Source organism: Fusarium verticillioides, chromosome 7, assembly GCF_000149555.1.
Source record: "Fusarium verticillioides 7600 chromosome 7, whole genome shotgun sequence".
Classification (NCBI taxonomy): Eukaryota; Fungi; Ascomycota; class Sordariomycetes; order Hypocreales; family Nectriaceae; genus Fusarium; species Fusarium verticillioides.
In genome coordinates, this window is record NC_031681.1 from 909,492 (window position 1) to 930,744 (window position 21,253).

At 49.0% G+C, this 21,253-nt stretch overlaps 4 protein-coding genes across 7 annotated transcripts; 2 read left to right on the top strand and 2 right to left on the bottom strand.

Moving 5' to 3' along the window:
• Window positions 1-510: 510 nt before the first annotated feature.
• Window positions 511-6,295, top strand: FVEG_06829 (cell wall integrity and stress response component). Of its 3 annotated transcripts, none has more exons than XM_018895253.1 (7): window positions 511-628; window positions 689-1,632; window positions 1,682-3,863; window positions 3,942-4,095; window positions 4,148-4,407; window positions 4,617-4,700; window positions 4,791-6,295. In XM_018895253.1, exons 3-7 carry the CDS (start codon window positions 3,795-3,797, stop codon window positions 5,373-5,375), a joined length of 1,152 nt encoding a protein of 383 aa, XP_018752478.1. In that variant the 5' UTR covers window positions 511-628; window positions 689-1,632; window positions 1,682-3,794; the 3' UTR covers window positions 5,376-6,295. The 3 variants fall into 3 exon arrangements, with proteins under 3 accessions (XP_018752478.1, XP_018752477.1, XP_018752479.1); XM_018895252.1 differs by having other exon boundaries at window positions 4,569-4,700; window positions 4,791-6,286; XM_018895254.1 differs by lacking the exon at window positions 4,617-4,700.
• A 467-nt stretch (window positions 6,296-6,762) lies between these two features.
• On the bottom strand, window positions 6,763-11,140 carry FVEG_06830 (hypothetical protein). Its single transcript, XM_018895255.1, has one exon. The coding sequence runs from the start codon at window positions 10,623-10,625 to the stop codon at window positions 7,056-7,058; it is 3,570 nt and encodes a 1,189-aa protein (XP_018752480.1). The 5' UTR covers window positions 10,626-11,140; the 3' UTR covers window positions 6,763-7,055.
• Window positions 11,141-11,528: 388 nt separating this feature from the next.
• Window positions 11,529-17,118, bottom strand: FVEG_06831 (hypothetical protein). 2 transcript variants are annotated; one of them, XM_018895257.1, is made up of 6 exons: window positions 15,231-17,118; window positions 15,050-15,176; window positions 13,360-14,996; window positions 12,322-13,311; window positions 11,879-12,243; window positions 11,529-11,816 (listed from the first exon to the last, which is right to left on the bottom strand). In XM_018895257.1, exons 1-4 carry the CDS (start codon window positions 15,325-15,327, stop codon window positions 12,494-12,496), a joined length of 2,679 nt encoding a protein of 892 aa, XP_018752482.1. In that variant the 5' UTR covers window positions 15,328-17,118; the 3' UTR covers window positions 11,529-11,816; window positions 11,879-12,243; window positions 12,322-12,493. The 2 variants fall into 2 exon arrangements, with proteins under 2 accessions (XP_018752482.1, XP_018752481.1); XM_018895256.1 differs by having other exon boundaries at window positions 11,879-13,311.
• Window positions 16,737-21,002, top strand: FVEG_06832 (hypothetical protein; the record flags this gene model as incomplete). The annotated part of the gene is made up of 2 exons (XM_018895258.1): window positions 16,737-19,161; window positions 19,217-21,002. Exon 2 carries the CDS (start codon window positions 19,596-19,598, stop codon window positions 21,000-21,002), a length of 1,407 nt encoding a protein of 468 aa, XP_018752483.1. The 5' UTR covers window positions 16,737-19,161; window positions 19,217-19,595.
• Between the last annotated feature and the right edge of the window lie 251 nt (window positions 21,003-21,253).

Below are 21,253 nucleotides of genomic sequence, written 5' to 3' on the forward strand. Positions count from 1 at the left end.
AATTGTCAAGGGTTATGATCTGATGGATTGATTATACAAGAGCGGGGAGGACGGGTCAATGCTCGTGTTATTGCAAGGGCAAGTTTCTGCATCAAAGATAAACGGCCATTCCTGACACACGATTGACTTGTATCCAACATGGAAACGACTCAGATAAGGATCAGAGAAGAAAGGGCTTGTTCTGTCTGCTTCTCTATGGAGTAAGTAAACCGATCGCGATCGCTCGCTCGCTCTCGCTATCATGCGGGAATCTCCAAGAACATGGCCGAACGGTTTCGCGCATGTTATTTCATGTTTCTCTCCAACCTTATCCCACTTACAACCTTGTCAAGTCCATCATAATCCATGCTCCCTCTCTCCCTTCCGCGGGCGGGCTCCAAAATGACTGAAACCACAAGTCCCACGGAGCAGGGATACTGAGATCTTGGCCATGGTCTGTGGACTGTGGAGCAAACCAAAGATATTGCGAGATATTCACTGTTTTTTGATGCCGATCAAACATCTTTAGGCCTTGAGGTCTACAATTCTCACCCACAACCATCATCTTGGCCTCTACTTTGTCCGGCGACGGGATCGTCTGGTCAGAAAGGCAAAACTTACAGAAAGGGGCCGGAAATGGCCCGTTACGGTAGGTCACCGTTTCCTAAACTGGGCGATGCCACGTCTAACGGCGCGGCGCTGAACTCAGGCACTAGTTCATGTGAGTTGAGTTCTATGTTGGGGATAGTGAGAGACCATAAGGTCTAGTAGTGCTTGGAAGCGGGAGGAGAGTCAAGCTGAAATACAGAGCGGGATGCACGGCAACTTTGTTTGTTTGTGCCCGCAATTGCTTCATCCTGTCGTCTTCGATTGATGAGAATGGGATGTTTTTTGCACAATGAGGAATGGTTCGTTCCATAGCCAAGAAGCAACGAGAGCCGCTAGACTCACGATATCTATCGCGCGTTTGGAGGGTGGGAACAGTGGAGTCAAAACAAGATGATGGGCATGGGGGTTGACCAAAAACATGCACCAATTACCAGTCCATTAGGTGCTGTTATAATTCTGTCGAGCTATCTTGAACTGAGATCTTGGGCTGGAGCGCGAATTACCGTTCAACAGCTAAAAGCAAACGCCGAGATCTTAAGAGGAGTTTGTGTTTCAATAATCTCGTTCTAGCGTTGTACGTTGTAAGATTTGAAGAACCATCTGCGCGTCATAACAAGAGGAGACGGAAGAAAGAGTCCATAACTTTGTGCTTCCTTCAGTGCATCAATAGAGATAAGTATCAGAGGAGACCTGAGAACAGTGCCAAGGGCTGAGGTCAATCCGGATAAAGGGTTGCCGAGAAGAGAGTGAAGTGGTTGTCACTAATATCCAATTTCGATTTCTCAAGCCCATAAAGGTAGCGGCAAGCCAAAGCCAAAAGATAGAAGCCAGCTAGGCCAGCTGATTATATATTAGCATACTAGACTAGAGGAGAAAAGGAATTGTTTAATATTTAAAGAATAAAGAGCATTCAGCGAAAGATATAGACAGGATAGAATGATGGTTTACAAGGATCACCTTTCCCATACCACATCACCATACAATTCACATTTCAGACCACGAATTGCGATTGTCGGACGGGCTCTTGCAACACTCCGCAACAGTGTTAGTACTCCTCGCTTCTATCAAGATCGCCGCTCACACCCTTGTCCAGGGCCCATGCAGATCCCACTCCCTCTTCTCTGACTGCCCCTGCAACTTCCACACGATATGACACGACACGCCCCCCCCCTACTCTCGACCTCCCGTAATAAAAGCCCAACCAACCCAAAAAAGCACTGTCACTCCCCTAAAACAACAACAGCGCCCACTGAGTTCTCAGCGGTGACGACATCTGCTACAGGCATCATATGAGGCCCCGGGCGCCTCGTGTTTTAGTGTCTCGTTGGTAGGTGAAGGATAGCGGATAGGGGAGCTTGCGGAAACGAGGGTCCATCTTTTATCTTATTTGATTTACTGAATTTTTCTTTATTTGTTTGCCGAGTTGTGATTGTGATTGTGACTGTAGAGGATCATATCAGATCTTGAGCCTGTGTGTATCTCGTAGTGTGAAAATCGTTTCGTCACTGTGATTCTGTGGACAGCTTCATACTGGACCTGCTGTTGACCAGCAACAACGCGAGGATTGCTTACCTCAGGTAATTTCAAGTCGATCAGTTCTACCTTTTCTGGCTCAATCAATTTTACCAAGTTCCTTTCCTGCAATATCATGCATGTTATCTTACTCTTCTTCTCTTTCTACGCACAATTGACTTGTCCTTCATTCCTTTCAATTCGTTCCTTAATATTCTTTCATCCTAAGCTCAATCCTTTTGGCTACCACCTCATTTCACACTCACTCGAACCAAGAAAACAAAAAAAAAAAAAAAAAAAAAAAAAATAACGGCCATTTTACGCTGAGATAATAGCACTACTGCACCACCACCATCACACCTCTTTTCATCAATCATCAATCACGCTCAAAGGGAACTACTCTGCTAGGCCATCGGATCGGACTCTTCCCGCTTCATCTTAAGTCCTCTCTCGGGCTCTCCTTGGTTCCTTTTCAGAGCGTGGAGCCTCCTTTGTCCGCCCAGCTTGGCTTTGCAGCTGAGTATTGGGACCTTTCCATTTTTGGTCTCACGATCCCTGCGATACTTTGGACGGTACGTACTGCAACCTGCTACACTGCTTGGGCTTTGTTGCCAGGTCGTATCGTGACCTCCAGTGCAACTCTATTCAAGAAGCTTTCCGTTCTTCGAGAGGGAGAGGGAGGAGTCGTTGACAAACTATCGACTGAGGACCACTCCAAGGAACAACAGAGATCCTTCTACAGGAATTGACAATCCAATTTATCGATTTATTACCTAGGTTATCCCTAGAAGTTTCGTCGTCCGTTGCTATTCCCAGGCCCTCTTCTCTTTCTCAAGTCGGGCCAGATTTGGTTAGAGAGTTCATCACTCGTCTTCGTTCTTCCTTCCTTGTTTCCCATCCCGGTCGCTGCTGCCGCCGCTCCTCCACTAGGGCCCGGGACTACCGTGCTAGGCACAGATACCTACCTAGCTCTTACCTGATTTGACCACTCTAGTCGCTACTTCCCTCACACCTTTTCCCTTCCAAATCTCCCCTTCTTGACCTCGACCTCTTCAGTTGTCACGTATTCCTACCTCTACTCTCAACCTCTACCTACCTATTATCTCTCAATCACACCCCAACCTCCCTCCTAATCATCTCCACGATATCTATTTCGTTGGCTGGGAATCGTTCTCTTTCTCTTTTTTCTTTTACCCTCGTGGTGATTTTTGGATCTGGGTTTCTTTCGTCTTGGGATAATTGGCATTGTTCACGTTTTGGGATCGCATTGTATCGTACCGACCATTCGCTTGTGTCGGGCAGCTGGAAATCTACGAGGATTGCCAGAATTATTCATCGACAACCATTTGAGCCGCAGGAAGCTCTCGACTCATCACTGTTACCCACTGGTTATCAATAATCACCCCATCGACAATTCTTTCATCTCGAACCAAACACGATACCCGATCATCGCGATCTAAATCCCCATCTTCGACGAGCCACAGATCTCCCAGTGATTCACATACAGCCTGCTTGGTCACTTCATTGTGCTACCTTGCTCAACTCGGATCACGACTGACGATACCGGCTGTCTTGCTCCGCCGTCGGGACATCTACCCACGCGAAATCACACCTGCCGGTCGTACTACGCCTCTCGACGTCAGACGTGGTATGGCTTCGACCATTTGAGAGTTCTCCCGCAACCGTGTCATGTTATGAAAAGCCTGCTTCATCTCTGTTGCACCCGACCTCACATGCTCTCTTGCTCAGTCTCTTTGGTAAAGGTGTGTAACATCCTCCTTTGCCTGGGCTCTCCTCGCTTCTATTCAACTCGACACATTCTAACCTTAAACTCAACCTAGTTTCTTGACCAAGTCATAGTCATCATGTCCCCTCTTTCCAGACGTGCCAAACAGGCAGGCTTGCTCTTCTTAATAGCATCATCATGGGCGCCTCTAGCTGCTACTCTAAACATCGAATATTGTGCTAGCTACAATACTGGCGAGACCCCCAGGAGTATGTAACCCCTTCTCATGCAACAGCTTGCAGCCTCTGACCACATGAATAGATACGAGCATCTATCAGACAAATGGCCTTTGCCATGATTTCTGTATCGATGACTGGGCGTACGCTATCACTCAAGACAAGCTATGTTGGTGTTCGAATTACGCACCGGTCAAGTCAACCCAAGTGGACGACTCCAAGTGCGATATTCCTTGCCCAGCATGGCCTGACGAAGTCTGCGGTGGTGACGGAGTATACGGATATGTGTCTCTAGGCAACGTCGAGCCTTCCGGCTCAAGGGGCCCTTCCCCCTCATCAACCAAAGTAAGTCAAATCCTGTGACATGATCATGTTTCGCGTTGTGATCGCCGCATATGCCGTGATCGGACGAGTGTCTGCCTACCCAACTCTCCACCTGTACATCTCAGTCTATTTAAACCCTTCTGCGGTTGGTAAGATACCACGGCTTAACAGGCAACAATCAGGCAAAACCAACCACCGTGGCCGTATCCAGAGTGACTGAGACAATACAGAATACGGTGACTCTAAAGCCATCATCCACATCCATATCGACCTCCACGTCCACGTCCAGCTCAGAGCCTGAAACAACTTCAACTGTATGACTTGTCTCAACACGCATGTTATCTCGCCTCGGAATCCGGTGATGTAATAAAGAGGTTTAGGACAGACACTGACTACATATTTAGACCGAGGACGAAACCTCAGCTACGAGCACAGCCGAGGATGAGTCAACTACATCTAGTTCGCGCACCTCTGTCGTCCAGACTGTCACTGCTGGGGGTACTATCAGGACCGTCACTGTGGCAGCCCCGACGGAGACTGGTGGAACGACCGCAAGCGAAAACACCAATGACTCAACTACCGAGAAGAGTGGACTAGGCACCGGCCAAGTTGTCGGTATCGTGGTAGGCGTGATTGCGGCCGTTATAGGTGCCGCTGCCCTTGTCCTCTTCCTGTGGTTCCGACGAAAGAAGCAACAGAACGAACAAGAAGCCTATCAGGACGATCCCAGTGTTCGAGATAGCTCCTCGGGCATTGCACGACCTGATATGAGCATGGCTGGATCACCTATTGCATCAGCCGCGGCAGGAAGCCGTAACAGCACCTTGCAAGTCGATCCTCGAATGGATCCATTTAAGCAAGGATTGTACGTTCGAAGCGCAAGTCATGAGAGTATCAACACATTGCGAGATGACCACGACTATTCGAGGAGGATTCAAGCACCCAAGGTCCTCCGTGCAACAAACCCCGATCCAACGCCCGAGCCTTGACCGGCAGGAAATTCGGCAACTCCGGAAATTCCGCCGGGCTCCAAAGGCCACCCTTTATAAGATGAGACTACGATAAGAGGCACTTGTCTATGATCAAGGGCACGGCATCATGCTGCCTTGAGGGTACTTTCTCAACATAAATCCCTCGAATCTAGCGGAATTTTCTGGGATGGATGATGAAGGATGTTCCAGACGAGCAGATAAAAATGGTCGCAACGACCCATGAAGCACACGAATCTCACTTTCTCCCGGCTCACTTTTAAAACCCAAAGGGGTTTTGTTGCATTTCGAGATACCAGGAAGGCGTTGGCATTTTACAGGGGGGGGTTACATACACAACGGAACATGGGACGAACGCCCCCAGCAACTGGTGGGATCATGGTATGGTACATATACGAGCGAGCCAAGTGACTGCTGCTTTGCACAGCAAAGCACTATTGGAAAGGTCATGCATGACGGCAGAAACCAACGCTTAATTTTCGATTCGGATTTTATATTTCATGGCATCACGGCAACGGCGACCTCCACCAAGCAATTATGGATGAGGGACAGCGACCTGTGAAGGGTGTGACAGAGTCGCCGAGTTTGAATGACTTGGGTGGGCGCTCAGTGTTGGCTTCAAAGTCTGGATATAATATGCAGGTCGTCGTTGTCAGTTTGGGGTCACTTTTACGCACATAGAGCCAGCATAATATGGCGACGAGGTTGAGATAGCAGCCAAAAGTATTCTCTTCATTTCTTGGGTCTGCAACTACAGCTTGTACTTTTCATCTCTGTGACACGAATATGATTGCTTTCATGAGTTTATGATGCTTCCTATGGCTTGACGGTGAAGTCATCCACCTCCTTCTCCATGTCTACATCCAACTCGTCCCCTTTTCATCATCTACATCCAGTCTTCGTCTCACGCGATCTATGGCTGGACTTGAAACGTGAAGCAACATGAATTGCACGTGGTGTCAAACTGTCCACGCCACAGATAGCAAGGCAACATGAGACTTTAGAAGAGGATACTAAAATGAACGCAGTAAAGGCTCATCTAAACTGAGACTAAATTGCCCAAGCCTTTTCATCACTTAGGATAAAGGTCCTAAGTTTTCTTGCCTCCCCCTGGCACGGCTTGAATAGAGCAGAACCGATCCTCTTGGGGCGTAGAACGCCACATTTGACGTGGCCCATGACTTTACAACTTAGTCATGAAGACGCACTATGGAGATATGTCGCGGAAAGTGGGAGTAGCGTCGAAACAAACTAGTTAGTCGACGACTGGAGACGATGGTAGTCTAGCAAGTTTGGACATCGTCGTGGCTTCTAGTGATGAGCCTAGAAGGTCAACGTTGTGGAACACTTTGCAGACTGGAACATTACTCAAGGAGGTTAGAGACGGTGAAGCACTAGATCAGGACTTGGCATCAAGTGAAAAGCGAATTCCTGTCTTTTTAATCGTATCCCACTTGTAGGGTAGAATCTTGAGCACATAGATACATGATGATATATATACAGATCCAAGACTCATGGCAATCCAAATAAAATATGCCCTGAAGCTTCCAAAATGCTGAAGCGAATTCCAAATCAAGCAAGCAATCCCTATGTTCCGGTTATCCTGCACCCAAACACCCTGCAAACCAAAATAACAAATCCACGCTCTGTGCAAAACCTTATGCATCTTTTCTCCTCCACTTACTGGAACCGTGTGGGACTCGGGCTGTTCTCGCGACTTAGACTCTCGAAACTATCGACCATAGCCAAGACGCGTGTTCGAGCTCGTTCTCGTGTGAGGGGAACTGCTTGAGCTTCGAGAAGTACACCCGAGGAACGATCTGTTTCGTGTGAGAAGCGTGGCTCTAGTGGAGCCAGATCTGGGTAGAGGAAGCCGCCGACTGAGTTATTTGAGTTGCCTCGTATGTGTCGTCTTGAGTGAGAGGGATGACCAGGAGATGGTAGGGGAGAAGGAGAACGTGATGACGACGGTGAAGAATCCCGAGAGCTGCGCTGGAAGAGAGGTTGAGGTGGCTGAAGATGAGGGGGTTTCGATTGTTGTAGTGTTTCTGGAGGAGGTTGCTGTTGTTCTTGCGACGGAGGTTGTGGTTGCTCTCTCTTCGTAGACTCCTCGTTCTTCTGTTGTGCTTGTGGAGATTTCTCTTCAGCGAGACGTTGTTCCTCAGCACGCTTCTCATCCATCAGCCGTTGTCTCTCTTCCTCGACTTGTCGCTTCTCATTCAGCTGTTCTTGGTCATCCTGAACAAGCGGTTGCTTTTCATTGATCTCGTCGTGCCTCTTTGGTTCAGTCACTTTTCGAATGCCAGCATGCCCAAATCCACGTTCATCCCGCTTCTCACGAAGACTGACGCCTCCCGATGTCTGGCTCTCGTTATCTGGATCAATAAACTCAGCCTTATGGGGCTCCATCGGCACATCGTCCTCTCGGTCGCTTCCCTCCTCGTTGCCATTAACAACTCTTAAACGTTCTCGAGGGACAGTGAACATGACCTGTACCAATCGCTGCTCAACAGCCTTCTCAATATCCCAATCAGACTCAGCTCCAGGCTCAAGTCCGGATCCACCAGACATCATAGCGCCATGCGAATCACCTTCTACACCTTCCCAGTCTTGTCGACCCTTCTTCCTTCTAAGAAGATCGCCGCGTAGACCAACCAGACCGGGCTCGTAATCACCAGTCACGGGCTCTTGATCAAACGAACGGCGTATGCCAGACATATCTTCACGGGATGATGTTGGAGTACTAGCCCCTGAAAACACTCGCCGAAGAGAGCCCAGCCATCCCCTACGTGGCTTGGATTTGGACGGCGACGAGGGCTCATCATCATCGTAGCGAGGACCTCGGTCTCCCATAAGTAACGAAGGACCCTCTGCTTGAAGAACACCAAATGACGAGCGGGCTGTGTTGTAGCTACTAGACGACGAACTGCCTGGCTTAGGGTGCTCGGCACCAGCGGCTAGGAACGCTGGAGCGAGAGGGTTGAGTTGGCGTGCTTTAGCCTTGATACTTTCTGCTGCGCTCCGTGCTGACTCGGACAAGTTAGATCCGCTTCGTGATTCATCATCTCGCAGAGCAGCTGAGCGGGTCGAGTTATGCCGTGTAGGTGAAGAACGACCCTGGCTGTGACCCGCGCTTCCTTGGTTCTGGCTCCGTCGACTATTCATGCGCGCAAGTAAGCCTTCCGCAGCATCAACTTCAGTGACCCAATCTTGAACCTCAGGATCATGTCGCGGGGTCTCAGGGCTAGGCGTTGCCGATGCTCTGTTACCACCTCCAGGGGTCAGGCAAATGGGATGAGGAATATTATTCGGACCCATGCCTGCGACTGGAGTCTGGAAAGGATCGGCAGGAATCTCTGATGTAGGAGTCTGGAGGTGATCATAAAGGCCTCGGTTGTGATAGGGTTCCTCTTCATCGTCCTCATAAATCGGATGAATTGGACCCGGGAAACTTGTAGGCCGTGGTCCCGTAGGTATATATCCTCCTCGTGACGGTCTTGCCATAGATTTGTGTGGGATGTGAAGTCCAGGATGACTACTTCGAGCGCCCCTCATAGACTCATAACCTAGAGATCGCTCGCCAGAAACATAAGGGCTTTCCCCATTACCATACCAAGGGGCACTATCGAGCCCCCAAGGATCATTTCCCACCATCTCGGGGTATTCGCTGTTATAGTAGTTGGGATCTTGAGACAGCGCCCGGACAGCCTCTTCTCGTTTGCTGATATGTCGCTTGCGTCTCTTGTACCAGCACAGGGCACCAATGATAAGACCGATCAAAGCAGCGATACCAAAGCCTAGACCCAGACCGAGGCCAAGGCGCTTCGAATTTGATCCTTTGTCATCATCCTTGGGTGCGTCGTTATCATCATCCGATGAGCTAGAGGCAGGATTAGTGTATTGGGATCCCCATGAACCTGACGTGATATTGTAGAAGCGAAGTGTTCCAGATGAGGCTTGACGCTTGACTTTCCGTGAGGAAGAGCCCGAAGACTCCCACCCACCGTAGATCATGAGCATATTGCCTGGCAACACTGCAGCGCCATGGCCGTAGATTCCATCGAAATCGGGTTGTTCGTCAGGGATCTTCCACTGCCACCCGCTGTAGATCTCGCTCATCTCGAGGATAGCAAGCTGTGGTTCAGCAGGAGTATTAACATCGCCAACCCATCCTCCTATAACAATGATAGAGCTTCCATCCTCGCTGAGCGTCGCAGTATGCCCAGAACGACTGTAGACATTATCAGCAGTGTTTGTGCTCCTGCGACGATTCTGAGAGCTTGTATCCTTCACAGCAAGATCCGACTTTGGCATATCAACGTTTGGAGCTTGAATGTTGACATAACTCCACGACTCTGCCGGAAGATTCCATACAGCGACTGTGCTCATGTTGATAAAGGCTGTCTTGGTATGTCCGCCAAGAAGTACATAACTCATCTGCTGCGTCACAATGCCAGACTTATTGGCCATCGAGGGTGTGAGACCAGTTAGCGTAAAGCCTGCAATGGGTGTTTTTGGTCCTCCACTGGAAGCGACGCTCATTTCATACGAGGTAAAAGCATCGCTATCATGAGGTGCGAGTCTCAGCATCGATTTGGTGTAGTTGGCAGTACTCTGCCAGTTCGTCGCATCACTTCCAGACTCGGGTGTCTCGCACATTCCTCCATAAGTATAAAGAGTTGGCTGATCCATATTAGGAGCGAGGCTGGAAGAAAAGGCAACAGTGCCTCCGAGGAAATACGGTGCACGACGGGTGTCGCCGCCGTTCTTGAGGCCTCGACGGGACCACTCGCCTTGGTCGTTGCTATAGTCGAAGCTCCAGACATCGCCGCTGCCAGATTCGCAGTCACCTGCATAAACGAGGACAGAACCATTCGCTGTTCTCGAAGCACCGAAGGCAGTGCTCTTGGAACTACCGTCGAGAAAAGGTAAGACAGTATCATTGCTTGCGCGCTCAAGGCTGTTCTCGTCCGCATTGATGGTCTTGGAAAAGTCGAGAGATCGAAATTCGACATTGCCTGAAGCTGTTTGTCGGAAGATGTATGCTAGATTCGAAGCACTGCATGGAACGCTACCGTCGACGCAAGTTGGATCAGGCATGAGAATCTCTGTGGGAACGTATGGGAGTGTTTGCGCGGCAGCGGGAGAGGCGAGAAGAAGTGTGCTCGCGCAGAGGAGGAGAGTAGTAGAGATTGTCATTTTGGGCATTGTTTGCGCAGGCCGACAGCTGCGGGTGATCGTTGGAGTCATTGCGGTTTCTGCGAAGTTGAGATGACTCGTTAATTCGAAGGGTGCAGGCGAAGCAATCGCAGTTGCTTTTCCAAGCGTAGATCTGTCGCCGACGATGATACTGAGCGCTCAGAGCATGGCCATCACCGTGTAGCTCGAAAGCTGGATGGTATCTCGGTTGCAGTTGATCACTTACCCCAACTTTGCCTACTCTGAGTATGTGTAGAGTCTGAGAATCTGTAGTGCAAAAGAGTCATACGTGTTCTGCTGATCGACACGAAGGAATGTCCAAGGGTCTCTGCGCAATGTCTCGGTCTATGCGCACCTTGTTCAAGACTCTCAATATTGACCAAACCTGCTAATAATGCTAATGCAAAGGCCTCGAGAACAGGCCACGAATGGGGTCGATGTCCAGGTTTAGATTGGATTGTAGGAGATCAGAGAGTCAAGAGAGAAACTGAGCGGGAAGAAAGAGAGCACAGGCACAGACGGAGAAGGGAAAGAGAAGGAGCAGGGATGAGGGCATCTCAGCAGCAAGGTAGGGAAGGTAAGGTAAGGCAAGGGTAAGCGCATCCGGTATCTGCAGCCGTATCGCCCAATGTCAATATCGTACTATCAATCAATCACGCAAGGAAGGTTTGCGATTAGACCTATCTTGTCAAGAGTCGGGCTAAAAACCAAGATCCTATTCGCGAGAATGTGAATGACTTGCCGCTTTCTGCTTGAATAGGTGATTGTTGACGGTCGTTGGCACGACAACAATGGGCTTGTGGGACCATCACTCACATCGAAAGCTGATGGAGGGGGAGCTCTTTAGATCCTTGTTGGCTATGGACGGGAACAAGGGCATGGATTTAGTCGAGGGAGACAATCACATGTGGAAGCGCCACAGCTAGAGACTGCAGTGCATACAGAATTCAACCGCTGAGCTACAATTGTTTATATCTGCAGTCATTGTTGGTTGCGGCACAATAGCGATAACAACATACTGCCTAGTCAGTGTCTCCAATGCACTCGATATCCACGGCTTTAACGACAATGGCGGTTGTGGCTTCAATTGTGGCTGCCGCTATCCACTTCCCAGTAAAGTTTGGTAGGTGCTAGGCCTACCTAATGCTAAGCCCATTCGATCAAGGAAATCCCTGTTTCGTCTATCAACTCACCCCAACAACCAAACCATCTGCACTCATAAGCCTCCCTCCCTCTCTCTCTCTGTATGTCAATATCAGTCCCTTTGTTCTCCATCTATCACATGTCTGGGCTTTCAAGCTTACATTGTGCTCTTTGTTCTCATGTTTCAGTTGTAACCAATAGTTCAGTTGTAAAAGCCTTGTCCATCCTTTGGCGAGTTGTAACCCTACTGCGGGTTACAAGGTAAATACTAAAAGCCATCCTGTGTGGTACATAATACTTCTAGTTGCCCAATCAACTATCAAGGAACCTTAAATCAAAGATAGAGGATATGCCGGACTAGACATGCATACATATTTGGTCTGCACAGGGTCCGAGTGACCAATGTAGTCAACCTTGGGTCTTGAATCATGAGGCCATATATTATACCCAGTGCTCTTCGCTAGAGATGAGTTGCAAGATATCTTCCTAGTCCCTCTTGTTCCTACTCACTGCTACCAATCACTGACTTGCAAGCAATTCTCATTAGCATTAGAATTCATTGACTATATGACTATTTGATCCAACAACTGTGCAGGATACTGACATTGACACAATCGATGAGATATCCATCTTGACTAAATCCAATACTGTCGTGTTTTTTCCGTTCCCCAATCCTCCAATATCTCATTCAACCACTCCCACGTCTTCAAAGCAACACAGCCTGATAGCTGGCATGTGTTTGGGTATCAATCACACTAACGAAATCATGTCCACCTTTAGTAGTAAATCTTCTCGGTCCAGATAGGAGGTCGCGCTCCCTCAGTGTCCCACTCGATGTGGTTCTTGTCGTTGAGAGTGCAGCCCTCGTCTGAGATGGGGATCACCTTGCTTGTGTTGAGCACCTCCTGCTTGGAAATACCAGCGGGGTCGGCAGGAATCCAGAGGATAGGTGTCTCGCTTGTGACTGAAGGTGGGAAGTAAGCGTCACGCTCGACCTCCTCAGGATACTCGAGTCCCATGCTGCTCTCATGAGGCACCAACTGGCGCATGGTGGCATAATCGGCGTAGACCCAGGGCTTGAGCCACTTGGAGAAGAAATTGCCCTTCTTCTGAACGCTGTCAGTACCGCCAGGCACGAACTTGCCAACACCTTGACTCTTGCCAGTGCCGTTGGAAGCAACGTTGGAAGCGGCACCCTCTCCATTCTGCACATGCCCATCCTCCAACTCTGAGCCTTGCAGACTTCGCTGAATTCGCTCCTCCTCAACCTCAAGTGAGCGAGGCAGACTGTAAAGGAGGGGGTTAAGAGCCTTGGCGAGGGAGATGTGGAACAGAATGGTGAAGACAAGGAAAGCAGCCATCAAGACAGCAGGACCAGCAGCCTTGGAAATAATGAACATGCCGACAAGGCAGACCTCAGCGAGGTAAACACCGACGAAGAGCTGCTTGAGAGCACGAGGGTAGATGAGACCTCTAGTATCGATCTTTGTCTCGGTAACAAACAGAATGTTGTAGCGGTAGGCAAGGTAGAACAAGCCCATACCGATTGTAGACCAGAAGAGCATGACAGGTGCAATGACAGCGTAGACGATGCCTGAGAAAGGTTAGCGGTGTTCAATACATGAGCTTAGGAATTACCTACTAATGACAGCGATGTTGGTGTAGACGGGCATAAGACTTCCCCAAGTGAGAGCGCTGAGAGTAGTCCACTTGTTGTACATGGATCGTGGAGTGCTGGTCAGGAACTTGTACAAAAGGTTGAAAATGATGCACCCAACAACTTGAGTCAGGACGCCGACGGCGATGGTCAGACCCTGAACAATGAAGTAAGAAATGTAGAAGTTGGAGGCGGTAGGGATGGAAGATGACAGCATGCTGAACACCTGACTAGGCTCCTTGACGATTGTCGCAATTGACGAAACGAAACTGTTTGCCAGAGTCTGAACCAGGAAAACCTGGATAACTTGGAAAACGAAGTATGCGTTCTGGGTGAAGAGCTCGGCTTGAGAGATGGAAACACAACCAGCCTGCCTGGCACAGAGTCGCATGAAAACAGGAACCAAGGACATGAGAATAGAGAGAGCAACGGAAGGCAGAAGGCCAGAGACAACACCAAGAATGACCGAAGGAATGTCCTGAATCCAAGTAAGACCAGGAAGAGTCTTGATAGTGTTGACCTGAGCAATAACACCAACGATGGCGACGGGAACAGCCCAGAAGATGATGAGAACAGCAATGATGGCGTAGACGACATATCGGCGAATGACAACCTGCCACCAGGGGAAGTTTAAGCTCTTCCAGACAATCTCATCAGGCTTGACACCGATGAAACGAGGAGCCATGTGGAGGGCATGATGGTGAGTGGTAGTCTGGAAAGCAGCCTGGGCATCAGATTGGGTGTAAAACTCGACAAACACTGCAGAGTGCTTCTCGTAGTTGCCAGCGAGCCAGTCAGCCTGGGCATTGTCGGCCTTGGGGATGAGGGTCTTGAGTTCCTCACGGCCCCATTCGATGGTATCAACCTTCTTGCCGATGAGTCCCAGAGGGCCAGTACGGTGAGTAGGTCGCTTCTTAGGGGGGATGAAGCGGGCAGCCATGTCTCCGGACTCGGGGTCAGATGGGCCAGAGGCAACCTTCTCAGCTTCGGTACCCGACTTCTTCATGGACTTGATGCGCTCCTTGTTGCAAAGCTTGAGGAGCTTGACCTCTCCCTTCTCGAGCTTCATGGCGGCATCGTCGCGCTCCTCAATGATCTTGTCGAGGTCCTTAGTGTCACCGGGGATCCAAACATTCTTGACCGAGTCGTTGAAAAGGGAGCGAATGCGGGCCTCATCGAGATACTCCTTGGGAACAGAAGTGAAGAGAACAGTGCGGGATGAGATGCGCTTGGCATACTGGGGAGTAAGAAGGAAAGCCTGTCGCACGCTGATGTAGAAGATGCACTCGCGCATGATGGTGTAGATGACAAAGCCATAAACGAGCCAGGCAATAAAGCAGTGGGCGTAGAGCCTGTTCCTCTGAGTCGAATTATCAATGTTGACATTGGCGTATGAGAGAATCTCAAGCTGCTTCTTTCCGTTTCCACCAGTGGCGTTGACTGGGAAGAGAACAGGCCATGTGAGGCAAAGACTCACGAAGCAGATGGTGCAGCAAATGCGAAGGAATCGAATGAAGAGGTATGCATCGAGACTCTGGTGCTGAAGAGCGTACGCATCGGGGAGCTTCCAAAAAGCGCCAATCCAGTTGAATAAACCACTAGGTAGCGCGGGACTCCGTTCACTGCGAAGACGTTAGAACTAGTATTCTGAGTTCAGTGGTGCATTGCAACTTACTGCTCGCGCAAGGAGCCCAGATACGTCCTAGGCGCATAGAAACGCCGGTTGGATTTACGAAAGACAAGGAAAACGGCGAGGTAGACCCCCGATACTACAAGGACGGGAACGAGAGTCGAAACCATGCCTGGGAATTGTCAGTTCGGCGTCGCATTGTGAAGTATTCTTTTATTTAACGTACCCGAAAGGGATTGAGGCTGCGTTCCTCTGGCACCACCCGAGTTGCTCGTGTCGGGGGCGGGGAGGTTGTCCTCCAACCAACTGATGAAGTTTCCCATGATTGCAGTCCAGTTGCAGTTATCTTGGACTACCTTACGTCAAGGGTGGATGTTGTAGTATGAGCCCTCGATTTGGGCGATTAGAATCGGTTTCTGGTTCTCGACTCGATTAATTCGACGCGCAACGTCGACAAGGTCGTGAAGTGAAGTTATTAGGAAGAAATTGAAGAAATTAAGTTGGCACTTGGGGCCGCGTCGTCAAGGGAGGACGGGAACCTCACTCAAGCTGCAAGGTAGTACTACAGTACCTTGACCCTTCCGTTGGCGGGGGGCGGGTGGCAGTTAGATTAGGTTGAGACGGGAGGCAGGCGCGTTCCAATGGAATCTACGCTCTTGCAACCAAAGTTAGGAACGAAGAACGAAAACTCGAAAAAGATAGAACAAAAGGTGGATGGTGATGGCGGGCTATATGTAATTAACGTATCCAGCCCAGTCAATAGATAGATACTTTAGTTAGATTAGACAGGGAAAAAAGTTGGTTTCCTCAGATGTTGGCTAAGGTACGGTAGCTCAGCTCAGGTTGTCAGGGGTGGGTTGGGTGTGTGTGAATCCAATGGGAGGAGGCTTGTAGCGTGTAGTGCAAAACTGCAGAATGCGACCACAGGCGAAAAAGCTTAGCACTAAGAGGACCCCCTTAATCAAGGTGAAGTCATGTCTCAGCCCAGCAAAATACAGCAGAGAATCGCGAAAAAGAAGTTAAAAAAAAAAAAAAAAAAAACGCGGCTGCTTGCAAATTTATGCTTCCCCTGGACTTGGAGGGATTGTGGCTGCTTTATACCGTCTCTCGAATTCCTCCATCTTGGCTTCTCCTATGGCTGCTGAGAATATTATCATAAGATATCCCGCGTACAGTAGAGGTGTGATGCCATGCATCAACGTCAGGGTGACTTGACAAGCTGGCATGGCACAAGGTGCTGATGTCGACGTCACAGTGTAGCGCCCAGCCTGCAGGCTCATCGCCAAGTGCCTGAAGGTCTGCTGGGAAACACAGGCCAAATCCTGGTTTCGGGCTAGATCGACACTGGCCAATCGCTCTCTGGTGCACTCCATCATCAGCAAGCGGTAATTGAAGATGGCTGATGGATGGGTGGATGGAGTGGAGTGGATGACCCCGGCACTCTCCCTCTCTATCTCTATCTGGAACCTGGGACAGCTGGCCTTGGAAGGCATTGCAAATCACTGCCCTTCTCTGAATGCAGACTGATAGTCTGCAGGTTACAGACGCTTTGATCCCGGATGATAGCACAGTGACAGTAAAACGAGAAACCGGTAAAACCTGTGCAATACGCATGCGATTTGTGGGATTGATATGAAACGAATGGCAATTAATGTCTGGGCAAATACGAAAAATGATACTCTAAAACAAGACCCTGTTTCTGAAGAGTAATTCATGATCCCATTGTCAACCCCCGAAACTTTATTTCTGGAAATCTCCAAAAGGGTCAGGGCCCGCGGACGAAATCAATCCTCCTCCTCAAATTCGGCTGTTGAAGCTTGGCTACGGGACAAAAACCCACTATCCGCTGCGACGTGGACACCTCATCCCGCTGCCCTTGCGCTACTGTAAATAGTCACTCTCACTAATGTTCATTTTGGTGCTGCGTGATGTGATGCCTCAGTTCATGATGCACGTGCATACGGACGGACAGGGGCTGCTAGGGAGACAAGATAAAATGAAAAAAGAATTTGGGCTGTAACAGTTGTTGCCGATGTTTTACGGCATCTCAAGTCTAGACTTGGCTATTCTGTGCCTCATGAGGATCACGGCCTCGATCTAGATCATGCATCAACGTCTTTTTAACTGTCGGGTTCAGCTACTGTCGTCGATTCTACACTCGATCAAACAGAGGCACAGCCACGACGCTCTCCCGTATTGCCATGCATGCAGAGACGAGGCAGCTTGACAGGGATTGATTTTCTATCTGGATGTTGTGATGTCAGATGCATCCATCAACACCACATCCACAACCATAATCATTGAACCCGTCCACCATCGAGTTAGTTAGTGGGAATGAGCACAAACACTCTTTCGCTGTCTCTGTCAAAAGTCAATGAATCAACCCCGGTGACGATCCGGATCGGAATGTTAATCGTCTCCCCTTTTAGGACTTGGGAGTGTCTGCCAAGCCTGGAAATCTCCGCTACCTTTTGAGATTCGGAGACTCAGAGGCTCTTTCATTCTCATTCTCATTCTCATTCTCATTCCCGTGGCGCTACCATTTCAATTCATCACAGCCCAACTGACTCCCTCACTTCGGAACATTCAGTCCCGTCCTCGACGACGCCAATGACATCAACTACATTAGCTTCCTTTTCTTCTTCCCCCGATCTCCAAGTGAAATCACGTCTCCCCATAACGGTAGCTTCATGACGATCTGACTTACAGTGCCGTCACTGTATCTGCGATCATAATTACCTGGTGAGCTCCATTGGTTTGTTTACTTGGCTATCACTCATGATCATTGCGCTACTGTTCATCTAGCAAGAGTCGCTCCATTCAGTGCCCCTCTCTTGATCATTAGACCATCCTTTGTTCTTTTGGTCTGTCAAGGTTGAAGCCCATCAGTGTCTTTGAATCCCTTCAACGACATCATGACTTTCTCTCTCTCACCGCTTGGCGATAGAGATACAACAGTCATTTCTTCAGAACTGGCCTCAAGATCTGAGAACGAAAATACTATGATCACGACTTCATCTACGTACCCCAGTCAATCATACATTCCAAAGGGCTAGACTCTCCACAAATGCATGCGCCATTCTTCATCTGGCCCTAGCGCAATCAGGATGATGCTGGTTCAGCTGAAATGGTCTACTCTGGCGTCAAGCTCTCACTCTCAAACTGGCACTGACTGGGCCGAGGTACGTGCCTGTAATTTTATCTTGACGCATCAACCTTCAAGATGTCGCGTCTCGACCAATGACATCTCCTCTGACGTGAATTTATTGAATTCCCACATGTCTCCCTCAATTTTTGGCTTTGCTTTGCTTGCAGCGTGGCCGTGACCGTGACCGTGACCGCAAACGTCGCCTAACAAAGCATATTGCGGCTTCACAAACTGGGCCTCCCATGGATGGCTGCGTCACTATTACGGACTGCTCTAGAACGTTGTTCCCGTCTGTAACTTGTCGTGAGAGTCAAGACGAGGCCTCTTGATTGTACAGCCCTTTGTTCAACACAAGCACAGTCACGTGTGCATTGCCGTACAACCATCGGCTACAATCCCTTGGTTGTCTTTGGATCTGAGTGTCGGCATTTGTGTTTCACCCTTGTGGTTGTTTGCTTAAACATTCCTAATCTACTCGGCGTAATAGTTGCCTCAATTGTTGTCGTGTATACAGAGCATGTCAAGTCTCATCGTAGAGAACCTTGGGTAACGAACCGTTGTTGATTGAGGCTTGGAATCTGGGCTTGGAACACAAAGAATGGCTTCAATACAAGTTGCCCTTGATGAAGCCTACATTCCCTGGGCTATGCATTAGAAATGCAACACTCGACCCTGCATAAAGAGGCGAGCTCCTAGTGCACGCAAAGCTGTGATGCCTTGTTTGTACAACGGCGAACAGATGTTTGTATGAGAGGAGCAAACCCTTTCCTGTTGTACCAGCGTGGAACGTAAGCCGAGATGCTAGCTTGCTCTTTGGAGGAAATGAAATGGTAGATTCGTAAATCGATACCACTGGCTGGATATGGGAGCATGAGTTCGCACTTCATTCACATCGACTGTGGCTCGCCAACAAGAGCAGCGCGACAAGACAAACTTTTGTGCTAAGAGACATATCCTATCGATCTCTGTGATACTTGGATAGACGTTTAGTGCTCAACAAATGACCAAGGTTCGTGAACGATATGGTCGTTATATTTTCATGATACTAAAAGATTGAACCTCAGAGTACCTTGATTGTTAATGGCTCGATGCATCTGACACTCGGGGTTTCCGACAACTTTTAACCAAAAAGACAAAGAAACGAACAATTTGACTGTTTTCGAGTCTTTTGGTTGCTCAAACAATGTCTATGCGCCCACCATAACCATAGAGAATGGCACTCTCAACAAAGAACTGGTTTCTTTGTTCTTTGAATAGCATCAAATCAATCACCCGGCCTTGCAGGCACCAACATTGAGACAGAATACTAGAAATAATTCTTTATGTCTGTTTAAGAATAGATATACTTAGCATCCTCTCAAAGACAAGTCTTCCTGTTCAGCCCTCTGTGCCATCAATCTGTGACTCTCTTGCCACTCTGTGCCAACACCTGTATTCTAGTTCATGATGGTCTCTTTGCGAGCAGCGGGAAAGCAGAAGGAGGGCACTCAACCTCTCTGCGTTCCTTCTAACGATTACGCAACCTCCTACAGATCCAACTGGTTCACTCCAGACAATGGCATCTTAGACCTAGATGATCTCGAACTTCTACAGCACATCAACTGCTCCTACTTCTCGTCCGGCCGCCCTCCCACCCTTCTTGCCCTCAAACAGCATGCACAATCTCTCACCAACATCATCCGCAAGCTTGCTCCGTCTACTACCACTCGTCCTGTAGGCTTAGGGGATGTCGATTCTGGAAGATGGATCTTCCACAAGAACGAGGCTTTTGACTGGCTGAACGACCTCAATACTCCTTATGAGAACGATGACCCGTCTCACCATGATCCTCTTTTTGCTCTTCACAATGTTGTCAAGTCTGAGTCTGAAGTGCACGGTATCGAACATCGTTGTCCTTTGACACAAGTCGAGGATTTTGGTCCTTCGGCCAAGGAGGGGGATGTCCGTCGTCCTTATATGACACACCACGATCTGATCATGCATGCCAACGAGTGTCTTGAAATCATTGATCATGAGTACTCTTCTACTGGCGGTTTGATGTCGATTCTTCCAACTGGTTTCGAAGACCCTGATGACATGAAAAAAAACCATCCTTTGAGAATATCGCAACTCGAAGCTGCTCGCAATTGTCTTCTTGGTCAATGGATTCTTCATCATCAGCATCTCGTCGGTCGTCTACACGAACTCGAAATCAACTACGCCAACGCTACCGATGTCCTCAAAGGAGAAGCCCTCGTCCCGCATCAGATGCTGAGCCGTACCGGTGCCGATGGCGTCTCAGGGGGTCGCGAGATTGTCTATCCACAGGATAAGTACATCCTCGTGAACTGCGGCGAAGATATCAGAAGCTACATCCACCGTCTTTTGGATGTCGCCGAAGCTCAGATAGAGCAGAAAGAGAAGATCTGGAAGGCAAGCGGTGTAATTGGCGAAAGAATCTGGAACGAAGAACGAGGCGGCAAGGTCTACGCCAAAGGTATTGTCCCTATAGATCTCCTTACTCGCTTCTATCGCATCAAGGGCAAGGGCCATCAGTCTCCCCTCTTTGTCATACCAGCAGCCGAGCAACATCCTGGTGTGGAGAGCACACGACTCATGGAGGAGAGACCAACCGTAGTGTCCATCGTGACTCCAACATGGCCTGAGCGGGTGTCTGCCATTGAGGCAAAGAACAAAGAGCGTCTGGAGAGGGCGGATAAGTTGGTATCCGAGAATCAGTTCCTGGTTCGTGAGATGGCTGAGTTGAAAGATAAAATGGCTGTTCAGAATTCAGAGATCAAGCGCATGACTGATCAGTTGGCTTGGTATGAAAAGCACACGGAAACTGTTGACAATGAACCACAGGATTAAGGATGGTTTTCGTTATTGTCAATTGACGTGCTGGATTTGTGTTGAAGTTTGACGGATGAGAAACTCGCCAGATGGAAAACTACAGTCCTATCTTAGTTATGCACGTTTTATCAGTATGATATTATAGCCATACGTTTATTTTCAGTTGTTGGTTGGTTTGCTCTATCGAACGTACCGGGGATGGGCAGAATTGCTGTATTATCATTACCTGGTCTAATTCGCAATCTATGGCCATTTCACCCAGAAAACGT